The following is an 11411-nucleotide window of genomic DNA, read 5'->3' on the forward strand; positions in this document are numbered from 1 at the left end:
ATGAAGAAACATCAGTGGCTGTCCTAGCTTCATTCAGCAAGAGCCCACAGCGTAGCACTCGCCGCATGTCACTGGAGAGTGGCATTAGTCGAACATACCTTCAGAGGTTATTAGCTACTCACAAATGGCACCCTTACAAACTCCAGCTACTGCAGCATCTCAACGAGGATGACCCAGATCAGCGCACAGAATTTGCAAAATGGGCAAACCAAAAATTGGAACAGGACCCTCAGTTCACGCAGAAGATTTTGTTCAGTGATGAGGCAAACTTTTATGTGAATGGTGAAGTTAACAAACAAAACCACCGCTATTGGTCTGACAATAACCCACATTGGATGGATCCCCCCAAGACTGTTGGAACAACAAAAGTGTTGGTTTGGTGTGGTATATGGGGTACAACGATAGTGGGTCCATTCTTCATCAGTGGAAACCTCAAGGCCACTGGATATTTGAAATTGCTACATGATGATGCGTTTCCCTCTTTATGCACTGAAGCTGGCACGTTCCCTGAGTTTTTCCAACAAGATGGTGCACCACCACATTACGGGTGCCAGGTCCAAGCATTCCTAGATGAACAGTTTCCTGGAAAGTGGATTGGTCGTCGTGGGCCAGTTGAATGGCCCCCAAGGTCTCCCGATCTGACCCCCTTAGACTTTTATCTTTGGGGTCATCTGAAGGCAATTGTCTATGGTGTGAAGATACGAGGTGTGCAGCACCTGAAACTACAGATACTGGATGCCTGTGCTGGCATTTCTCCTGCGGTGTTGCTATCAGTGTGTGAAGAGTGGGAGAAGAGGGTTGCATTGACAATCCAACACAATGGGCAGCACATTGAACACATTTTATAAGTGGTCAGAAACTTGTAAATAACTCATGAAAGAATAAAGTTACGTTGAAACCAAGCACACCATTGTTTTTCTTGTGACATTACCAATAAGTTTGATGTGTCACATGGCCCTCTTCCTATTGAAAAAACAAAAGTTGTACCCAAGATGGCCGACTTCTAAATGGCCACCATGGTCACCACCCATCTTGAGGAGTTTGCCCCCTCACATATACTAATGTGCCACAAACAGGACTTTAATATCACCAACCACTCCCATGTTATTACGGTGTATCCATATAAATGGCCCACCCTGTAGTTGCCACTGGCCTTGTGGTACTCAAAGGATCAAAATGCTGCTTTTCTTTAAAAAACAAAAAATTTTGATGATTCTCAAAGGACCATAAAGTTGTATTACTTCATTTCTACAGTCTATGGCAAACTTACCAAAACAATCCAGATGGATAAATGCCATCACAGTAGATTCCACTTTGGGGTGAAACATCCCTTTAACACACATCACTTTAACAAAACTGGAACAACAGACAACGTTTCAAACTCTTAAAAACTACAACCTCTAAACACAGGATTATGGATGCATTCACACCCACTACATGAAGAACATTTTCATTACTTACATTAAGATTTATTATCTGAGTCATATTCACGTTTTATGGGAATGATTTTGATCCTTGAGTTGAGCGGTGTGCTCAAAACATCACTTAGTTTTGTTCTGTTTTGTGGGCTTTTCACCCAAAATTAGAGCCTTCAGTTGTTCTGATTCAGACTTTATTCTCTCTCATTTCTACTTTTAGGAGAAATCCTGGAACTAACCTTTGACTACCTGTATTTGGGAGTCTTTTATCCACAGCTCTCTGCGTGAGCACATGGCTGATCTGCAGCCCTAAGTGCATCAGAGGAAAGGTGCTGCGAGTATCAAACATCACAACACGTGCACAAACACACATGTAGAATAATTCCTCCTCTCATCGCTCGAGCGTTCCTATGAGTGGCTCAATAGCGGCTAGAAAGCAGGCTTCAAACTCTTGATCTGAGAAGCGAGCCACAGACTGACGCGCGTTGCGCCTGATCTGCAGGCGGCTGGTTGGCGGCATAGCCAGAATCCTTTGGATGGCTTCTGCATAGCCGTCCTCGTCATCAGCAAGAAAGCCAGTCTGACCCCCCTCAAAAGGTACAACAATGTCCAACTTGGGGCCGCCAGACTTGTGAGCCAGAATCACCTTCCCTGCTGCCATACACTCGACGACACCTAGAAGGGGGGGAAAGAGAAAGAAGTTGGATATTTTCAAGAAAGTCCCACTTTAAAATAGACATTATGTCAAACGGATTGATTACCTATTCCAAAGTGTTCATTCCACATGGTATGAAGTCCAATTGTAGCTTCCCCCATCTCTCTCTTCAGCTCCTCAAAGGGTACATTCAGCTTAAACTCTACCCTGTCAGCCACGCCCAGCTCCTGGCACAGCCCCCTCAACATGAGCACTCTGTCTTCATCTTCCTGGTTCCTGCATCCACCAATCAGAACCAACTTCAGTGCTTCTCTTCCCCCTAACCCCTCCCTCCTCCTATCGAGCACCTTTTTAAAGGCTCGAATCTGCAGCCGGTGGTCTTTCTCTGGCCTGAACTGCCCAACAGAAATGATGGAGTGGCACTTCCTGTCCCCGTCCTCTTCGAGCAGGATGTCTGTGAAAGCGCTGACGTCACAGGGCGGGTAGACCACACAGGTGCGGTTGGGGGAGCGCCAAAGTGATAGGATATGATCGAGGGTCCAGGAGGAGTTGACCATGATCAGGTCACTGCAGGAGCCGGCCATGCCGTAGAGCAGGGCGAAGAGACAGTAGTAGACCACCTTAAAGGCACTGAGGAAGAGGCTGTTGGAGATGTAGTCTGGGTTGTTGAACCTGAGACATTAACAGTGTGACACGGTTAGAAAACAGCAGTTTAAAAAAAAAAAATTAAGAGCACAATCAGTTAACGTGCTCTTTGAACACAGCATATACCTGGGGTTTCTCTCTCTGATGACAGAGAGCATGTCAGTGCTGATAGTGGGGTAGTGAACATAGCTAGCCACGCTGCAGCCTCCCAGGTAGCGGAACAGAGGCAGAGTAAAGGCATAACCCATGGAGTCGATGTAAATGTCTGGGACAAACTCTGTCAGTGCCTCCCACCCCAGGAAGACAGATCCCACGCTCTGTCCCAGCAGGGTGAAGTGAGGAAACAGTCCGGGCTCCACGAGCAGCCGGTGCCTCAGGAACACAAACTGAACCGGGCGGGGGAGCACGATGTTGAAGCGACGTCGCGCTCCCTCCAGAATCTGCTGGCCTGTCACCCCCAGGTCCCCTGTGTACACCACAAAATTGATATCTGCGTACCTGTGGAGACATCGAGGTCTTTTATGACTTTTAAGACTCACCTTAAAATTGTGCAGGAAATGCAAAAAGACACCCAGCTCTACCTGTTCTGCAGCGCTCTGATAGCACACCAAAGCACCCTCTCTCCTCCTCCCCCAGCATTACAGTAAGGGTGAAAGAAGGCCACAGTGGGACGTCCGTCCCTTGCTCGCCGCACAGTCCTGTTGCTCTGCAGCCAGAAACGCACTGCCAGCACCAGCAGGACCAGGACAGCAACGAGCAGAACACAGAGGAACAGCAGGGGCAGCAACAACTTCCACAGTAAACTGAAACACAAGGGTAGAAAATGCTGAGTAGTTCTGTTAACCTGGGTTATAATTCATAAACACACTGAAGATGAAGCTTTAGAGAAAGAAGCAGAAAGGAAAATACATCCGGGAGATAGAGAAGACAATACATGGTAAAACCCACAAAGTAAAAGACACCAGAAAACAATGTATAAACCTTTGTGCAAGAGAAAGCTGAAACCCACACAGGGACATGGAGAGCATTCAAACCACACAGAAAGGCTCCAGCTGCAGGGCTCGCAAAATTTCAAAATCTCTGGTAGCCCTTCGGGCAGGCACTCTTCAGTTTTTGGCAGCCCAAAATAAATTTAAGTAGCCCGAATAAAAAAGAGAGCAATTTTTTAATGTTTTGTTTCCTTTACAATATTATACATTAAAGTATAATATTGTAACGGAAACAAAAATTAATCAGAAAGTTGTTAAAATACAAATCATAACAACTGTATAAAAATTACAATCATCAACTCAAATACTTGTTTCTAATTGAACAGAAATTTCTATGAACTTGTAAGAACTGTGTAGAACATGAATCAGTCTGTGTCAGATCCTGAATCTGAAATTTCCACTGAAGTCAAGGGGAACCAAGATCGAGGCCATTTGCTTTTTGAAGTTTGCAAAAACTGCTAAATTTGGCCAATGGTAGTTCACTCTTTGGAACATAGTACGCTTTTGAAAGATTTTTCAGGACTTCTTCTTGTGCTTGGTTTATTTTTAGTATGTTTTTTGCAATTGCTGTTTGTTCTGGGAAAGATATTGCAGACTGGGCAATAATGCATTTCTTGCGTTTCTCATGGGTTCTGATGGGGTCTTTCTTAAAATTACTGGTCCCAGTTACAAAGGCGCTTGTCGACTCAAACGAAATGAAACTCACAACACACCCGGCAGAACATCATGTTATTTAGCTCGTCATATTCCAGCCACGTAAATTCTTTTGTCCATGAAACCAAAAAAGCTGAGCTTTCTTTTTGCCTCATAGTCTGATTTGTCATAACTTTTCCGTTTTGTGGTAGGCTTTTATTTGGCTGCCCCTTCTTCACCCTGACCTGTCTTATTTGGCTCAGCAGAACTAAAATACCGGCGTAAATCCTGCTGCTTTTACAGGCACTCACATAACGGTCAGCGATTCTCTGTGCAATCAACCTCTCACATGTTTAAGCTTGCAGATTTCACTTGTCACGTTTGAATAGTAGCTAATGAGTGATAAGACGATGTCAGAGGAATTGGTGCGCAATTAATCGTCACTCACCAATCAGTGCTGCCGCTCTCTACACACCGTTCGCGCGATAGCAAAGTGAAAGTGAAAGCAAAAAACAAGCGCAAATTCAAACGTGATTTCAATATGTCGTATATTGACAGTGGCTCATCGATGCCAATAACATACTTACTCAACTACATTTGCGAAAGAAAATGCAAAAGCACTGACACATATTTTTCCTTCCTATGATAGCCCGACGGGCAGGGCTGAGATGGATTTTGGTAGCCCGACTGGAAAAATCGCTAGCCCCGGGACGTCGGGCTAGCGATTTTGCGAGCCTTGAGCTGTGACGTGACAGTGCGAACCCCTCCACCGCCATGCTCTCGTGTCCACGTCAAGGCACTCTGTGACCCCTGTATGACCTCTGTTTCTTTTATGCACCATGTATGATCACACCTGTATTATTTTACACTGTTTGAAGATTTCCCAATGAAAAGCAGGTTCTGCAGGAACCTGAGCAAATGTGAAACACAGGCAGTTCTCGCGATAGTGTCAAGATGTTTTGCCATAAAGTGATAAAGTCTTTCTACATGTAATATTTGTTTCCCTTTGGTTAGTCAACGGGCTAACCAAAGGTAAAATTTGGTTAGCCCATAAAATGAAAGAATAAATAAAAAAAGATTTGTTTGGCAAGTATCTTTATAACCCTGCATTATTGTAACTATATTATAATCAATCCAGTCCTTTTTAGACAACTTGATACAACTGTGAAAAACGCATTGTTTTTAATGTCAATGAGACTTGAGTTTGCAGGAAAAAAATGATTGCAGTATCTACCTTGTAACAGGAATGTTTTTTTCTGGCTCAAAAAGATTTGACATAATTCATGAGATATGTTTGGTTTACATTTTTTGACAGGCAATCACTTTTTAGAACAACAGGTTCCTCTCGACCTCTGTCACTATTAAACCGCTGGCGGGTCTAAAATCCAACAGATATGGGTCAAATTTAACCCGGAAGAGCCTCAGTATAGAAAAAAAATGTAGCACACGTACAATACTTTTTAATGCCTTTATTCTTTTTTTGTATTTTGGGGTTAGTTTAAGAAATATAATCAAATTTGAAGTTAAAGAAATGACGTTTAGGTTGTTTTTACTGCTATCAAATGTCAAAACAGGTCAAATTTGACGCGAACAGTTTTATGAGGGTTAAAGAAACCGTGTTACACATTTATAATGAGTGTTTAACTTGCATTACATTTTTAAATAAGGTTAATATAATATATTGTTAAAATTAAAGCTTATTAAAAAAATTTTTTATTGGATTAAATAACTGTCCACCAGTCCTCTGTTGGATTTTATAGAGACCTTATATTAACAAAGCGGAACCCCCCCCCCCCCCCCCGGCCTGTGCACATACATTTCCCCCCGTGCAGGGAAATTAGCTCAACAGCTAAATAACCAGAGCTTTGTACAATATTTCACCGCTCTTAATCGTTTCTATCTTTGACCAAAGATCGTCTCTGCTACTACAGAACTAGCAGCAGCACCCGAAAAGAAAAGGACACAAGCTAACTCGGTTAACCACGCGACCGTTTACCCTGTTACCCCGGTTTGAGCGCGTGCTTTAAAAACAAATATATCCTACCTTGTTAACTCACACAGATAGTGAGCCAGCTGATCGTGGCCCGACATCTTGGCAATGGAAATTTAACAACACATCACAAAAATCGCTTCCACTTTCCCCCTATGCTGTTTTCTTCCCCTGTTTCCCCCTCAAACTCTATAGTGTTTCCCTTTTATCTGGCGCCACCCACAGGCGAGGAGGTGTTACGCCACTGGGGTTTTCTACTATTAAAAAGAAGAGGTGCAGAGCTGACGTTACGTTAGACTTTGCGATTTATACTACATAAGTTAATAAAGTTGTTTACAATGTAACAGTAGCAGTTAACTAAGCAGAGGGCTCTGCCTCAGCTGACCCGTGCCCTTGTTCTTCTCTAAAAGTAAAGTTCAACTTCTAAATAAACACAGTTTCAATCAATATCGTCTCCCTGCCCTCATACTTTGAGCGGATCTCTCCCCTTTCCAGTCCAGCTGGACCCTGACATCATGTCGACTCCTTTGATTTGGTTTGTTTTCATGAATTTGAGCATACTACTGAAGCCAGGACACTGCACAGAAACAGGGTGAGGCATTTTAGCAGAGAATTTTGTCTGTGGTTGTTTTGTTCTTTTTAGATTATAAGTCTTTACTCTCATTTTGAACCGTTTAAAAATGGTTATGACACTCTTGTGTAAACATCTGCAACCATATTGTGACACATGCAAATACACCCCCTATGGGTAACCGAGTGAGATCGGTACTATATGGCTGTATGCTAACTGCATGAGTATTTTTATTTTTTAAATTTAGTGACCAAGTTCTATCAATCACCCCACAAACACAAGAACAAGTGGACATCTTGAGGAATGTATCCACACACTATGAGGTAGGCATTAAAGTTAAGTGATCATACACCTGTAATGTTTTGTTTTTCCTTCTGTGATTCATTACATCAGATATTTTCTCACAGACAGTCCTGTGGCAGCCTGTTTCAAATGAGTACATCAGTACACAAGTGCAGGCCCACCTCTATGTCCCTGCAAACAGCTCTGTGACAGTCAAGGCTATACTGCAGAAACATGGCATAACACACAAGTACGCTGCTTAAGGCACGCACACCATTCACTAAGCATCGGGTCACATTCAATTCCAAGTGAATCATTTGTGTTTGCATGTTTATTTTAGGGTCTTACTGGCTAATCCTAATGAGCTGACCAAAATGCAGATGAAGAATGACTCCACTGACCCACGAAGCAGCTCAACTTTTTATGAGAGATATCACACCCTTGAGGAGGTATGCATTTCCTATTTAAAAGAATGAGGTTTAAAGGAGTCCTGATGTGCTTATTTCCAGCTCTGTAGTTTTGTTTTCAGCCTCTGCTAGTAGCTTTGCATTGTTCACAATTCGATATAATCCTTATCAGTCTTATTCTGGGCCTTGGTGCTCCCCATTGGTTCATCACTTAACTCCACCCCATCCATTTAAGCCAGCTGTCTTCTGGTTGGCTGTCCCATGTAAACAAAAGATTTGAACGACAGGTGGGTGGAGCTTCTGTGTTCACAGCCAGAGCTGTGACCATTAGTGGTGCGCGATACTGCAAATTTTGGTTTCGATCTGATACCAAGTAACTCAAGAGCAGTATTGCCGATACCAATACTGATACTTATACTTTTAACCTATAAAGGTTATGCAGGGGAGAGCAGTGTGTCATGATTTATGTGCTGAATCGTACATTTGCCAAATAGTTTAGTGGGATACAGTGAGGTTAGGTTAATTGGTGATTCTAAATTGCCCATAGGTGTAAATGTCAGTGTGAATGATCTCCTCATGGTAGCCCTGCGATAGACTGGCGAGCTGTCCAGAATGTACCCTGCCTCTTGGCCTAAGACAGCTGGGATAGACTTCAGCCCCCCACATACTAGACTTTGAGGGGAGAAACAAAGTATCTATCCAATTTTGTTAGTATCAGTCCGATACTGATACAAGTATTGGTATTGATATTATCAATATTTGGATTGATCTGCCCACCTCTAGTGACCATATCCTCCGGAGAACCACCCTATTCATTTACGTCCTCCGCAATGGACATTTGTTTTTGGTTCATCTTTGTTTTTTTGGTTCCCACCATAGTAAGAGCAAACATGTGAGAGAAAATCTGGAAGCGTGAAGCATGAGAGGTCTGCAGGGTGCACCCCATCTTTTAGCCAATGACAGTTGGGATTGGATGAATAATAAGTCCGCTTTAAGCATGTTTAGTGACGATGATGATGATGGTGGTCTGCCGATATTTTTTTTGACTCCACAGTAGTTTTATTAGGATATTCTAAACTTCACAGCCACCGTTTATCACAAAGCTGTTGTATTAGATTACATGGAAATGCACAGCTACCCTGTATGTTATAATATATTACAGCTTACAACCGCGTATGCTGTCGCCATTGTAGATTTATGACTGGATTAACAGAACTGCACAAGACAACCCCAGAACAGTCAAAGTCATCCTTATTGGTTCTTCATACGAGAAGCGGCCGCTATACGTTCTCAAGGTAAAGCTGCATCTGTCAACTTGAACTTGTAGGAATGATAAGACTGTCCTGTATTTACAAAACAGAAAGTTTTTGTTCATTCACAGAAAATATTCTTTTCTGAGATAGTTCTATAGCTCATAGTAAAAAAACAAAGACGAACATTTGTGTCATTTCATTGTTTATCTATTACTTAATTACTTTGGTGTCGTTATGAAAATGCAGTAAAAAGTCCCTCCATCACATTTTCCAAAGCCATCCAGGGGGCTGGGTTGGAGTCTTTTGCTGGGCTAATTCTGGCCCTCGAACCTTATGTTTAGCACTCCCTGATTATTTTTTTTTTTGCTCTTTGTACACTTTTAGGGGTAAATGATCAACATTGTTTATCCCATTAGACATACTTTAAGTTTAAGTTAAAGTGTTCAGTGTTGACAGCTGAGCACAGATTCATGTGTATGGCCTCTTTTTTTTCTCAGCTGTCTTTTAATGACAGGCCTAATAGGAAAGCCATGTGGATTGACTGTGGGATCCACGCAAGAGAGTGGATCTCTCCGGCTTTCTGCATGTGGTTTGTGCACCATGTGAGTCCAACTGAGCTGCGGTGTCTGTGTTTGTTCTCTGTAATTGATTATATGTCTGTTTTTTTGTTAGCAGTTTCTAGTCACCACAGTTTTCAAGATTTCATTTTCAAAGTTTGTTTGATGGTAGATACCAGTAACAGCTCAAAATGATTTAATTTTGGTGCCAATCTGGTCAACCCCACAATCACACCAAATGTGAAAGTCATTCAAAACTGTATATTACCCACAGCTTCTTATGGATCACAACAATACATTATCTTATAGAAGCCAAAGTTCCAATCATATGGGTACAATACAATACACCATTTTAGTATGTACTGCGTCAAGGTCATAGGTCAAAGGTCAGGATCACATCAAATGAAGCTTTATGAAAAACGCTTTAGTTTCCACTGGATCATCTCCAAACTTAAAGCAACATATTAAGACGTATGACTTCACAATGACAGAAAAAGATTAATACACTACACTAGATTTCCATATTGACAATGCTGACATAAAACTTTATTTTAAACCCTTGCCTTTGATGGGGAGTTTAGCTCTCTAAATGCTCTTTGTTGTAAATGCAATGGAGTCTGTTCTCTCTCGGAGCAGTTTCGCTGAACGCTCTGCTGTCTGTCCGTCAGTCTTTGTCATTTTATCAGCAAAACTCAGAAATTACTCGCATCCTGGACAGCATGGATGTCTACGTCCTGCCTGTGATGAATCCTGATGGATACAAATACACGTGGACAACAGTAAGAACTCAGAAACATTTTTTCAATGTAAAAGAAGTCATTTTAAACAGATGTATGATTTTTCCTTATTTTTATTTTTCAGATTAAGAGAAGGTGGTGGAGGAAGAACCGTTCCATCAGTAAGTCGGGTTTTTGCGTTGGCGTTGACCTCAACAGAAACTTCGACGTTGATTGGGGCAGTAAGTTTTCCTTTCCCTTTTTTTTCTTACGTGTGGACACACTCGTTGATCATGCAAGCGTCTTTGTAGCTTCCACAAGGTCACGTGTCGCTGTTGTGCCCAGTTAAGGGATCCTCTCAAAATCCTTGTGAGGAAATCAACTGCGGGCCGTTTCCTGAGTCTGAGCCCGAGACGCAAGCTGTGGCCAACTTCCTGCGCAGACACAAGGACACAGTTCAACTCTACATCACCATCCACTCCTACTCCCAGATGCTGATCTTCCCATATTCCTACACCTTTGATCAAGCGGAGAACCACAATGATTTGGTGAGTAGTCTGGATGATCCACGAGTCTATCCATCAGCAGTGAAAGACTTATTCAACTGTTGTGTCTAAACCTCTGTGAACAAACATTGTTTCATAAGCTTGAGATGGTCCAAGAAGCTGCCCAGAGGATCAAACGATATTACAGAAACACCTACACATATGGTCCTGGAGCAGCCATATTATGTAAGACAGGCTTTTTTTTCTTTTCTTTTTTTAAGGCAAAGTCACTGTAACTTGAATGTGTGAGTGTTTCTGTTCTTTCTTCAGACCCATGTTCTGGCGGTTCTGACGACTGGGCGTACAAACTTGGCATCAAATACTCCTTTACGTTTGAGCTCCAGGACCGTGGGGAATACGGCTTCCTGTTACCACCTTCTCACATATCCGGGGCCTGCAACGAAGCGCTGCTCGCGGTCAAGACCGTTGCTGTCAAGGTTTTGGAGAAAACACAAGCTCCGGCAAACGATCACACGATCTAAGCAGTTTTGTGATTGTTATTAAAATCATTTTGTAGTTTCACTTGAGGATCAGCTAACCTGTAACCTGTGTTCAGCACAGCTGTTATTTGTGGTATTTCTGTTTCAGCATTCCTCTAACATAACGTCTGTCTTGCAGAGATTGAGTGGAACTGAAATGTATAGATCAAAAAATATTAGTTGACAGAAAAACTGTTTTAAAAGAACTAGAAAAAATAAGTAATGGTGTTAATGATGTACTTACTCTGAATAAAACATTATCCAAAGAAAA

General features: G+C 42.3%; 2 protein-coding genes across 2 annotated transcripts; one reads left to right on the forward strand and one right to left on the reverse strand.

The window, feature by feature from the left end:
- Positions 1–1408: 1408 nt before the first annotated feature.
- Positions 1409–6618, reverse strand: alg11 (ALG11 alpha-1,2-mannosyltransferase). The gene is made up of 5 exons (XM_003440871.5): positions 6385–6618; positions 3300–3521; positions 2845–3216; positions 2180–2745; positions 1409–2093 (listed from the first exon to the last, which is right to left on the reverse strand). The coding sequence occupies exons 1-5, from the start codon at positions 6429–6431 to the stop codon at positions 1810–1812; spliced, it is 1491 nt and encodes a 496-aa protein (XP_003440919.1). The 5' UTR covers positions 6432–6618; the 3' UTR covers positions 1409–1809.
- A 143-nt stretch (positions 6619–6761) lies between these two features.
- Positions 6762–11411, forward strand: cpb2 (carboxypeptidase B2 (plasma)). The gene is made up of 11 exons (XM_013268979.3): positions 6762–6922; positions 7149–7224; positions 7309–7433; positions 7524–7632; positions 8784–8885; positions 9341–9445; positions 10069–10179; positions 10262–10358; positions 10462–10664; positions 10763–10847; positions 10932–11411. Exons 1-11 carry the CDS (start codon positions 6846–6848, stop codon positions 11141–11143), a joined length of 1302 nt encoding a protein of 433 aa, XP_013124433.1. The 5' UTR covers positions 6762–6845; the 3' UTR covers positions 11144–11411.

This window comes from Oreochromis niloticus, linkage group LG23 (genome assembly GCF_001858045.2).
Source record: "Oreochromis niloticus isolate F11D_XX linkage group LG23, O_niloticus_UMD_NMBU, whole genome shotgun sequence".
NCBI classification, from domain to species: domain Eukaryota; kingdom Metazoa; phylum Chordata; class Actinopteri; order Cichliformes; family Cichlidae; genus Oreochromis; species Oreochromis niloticus.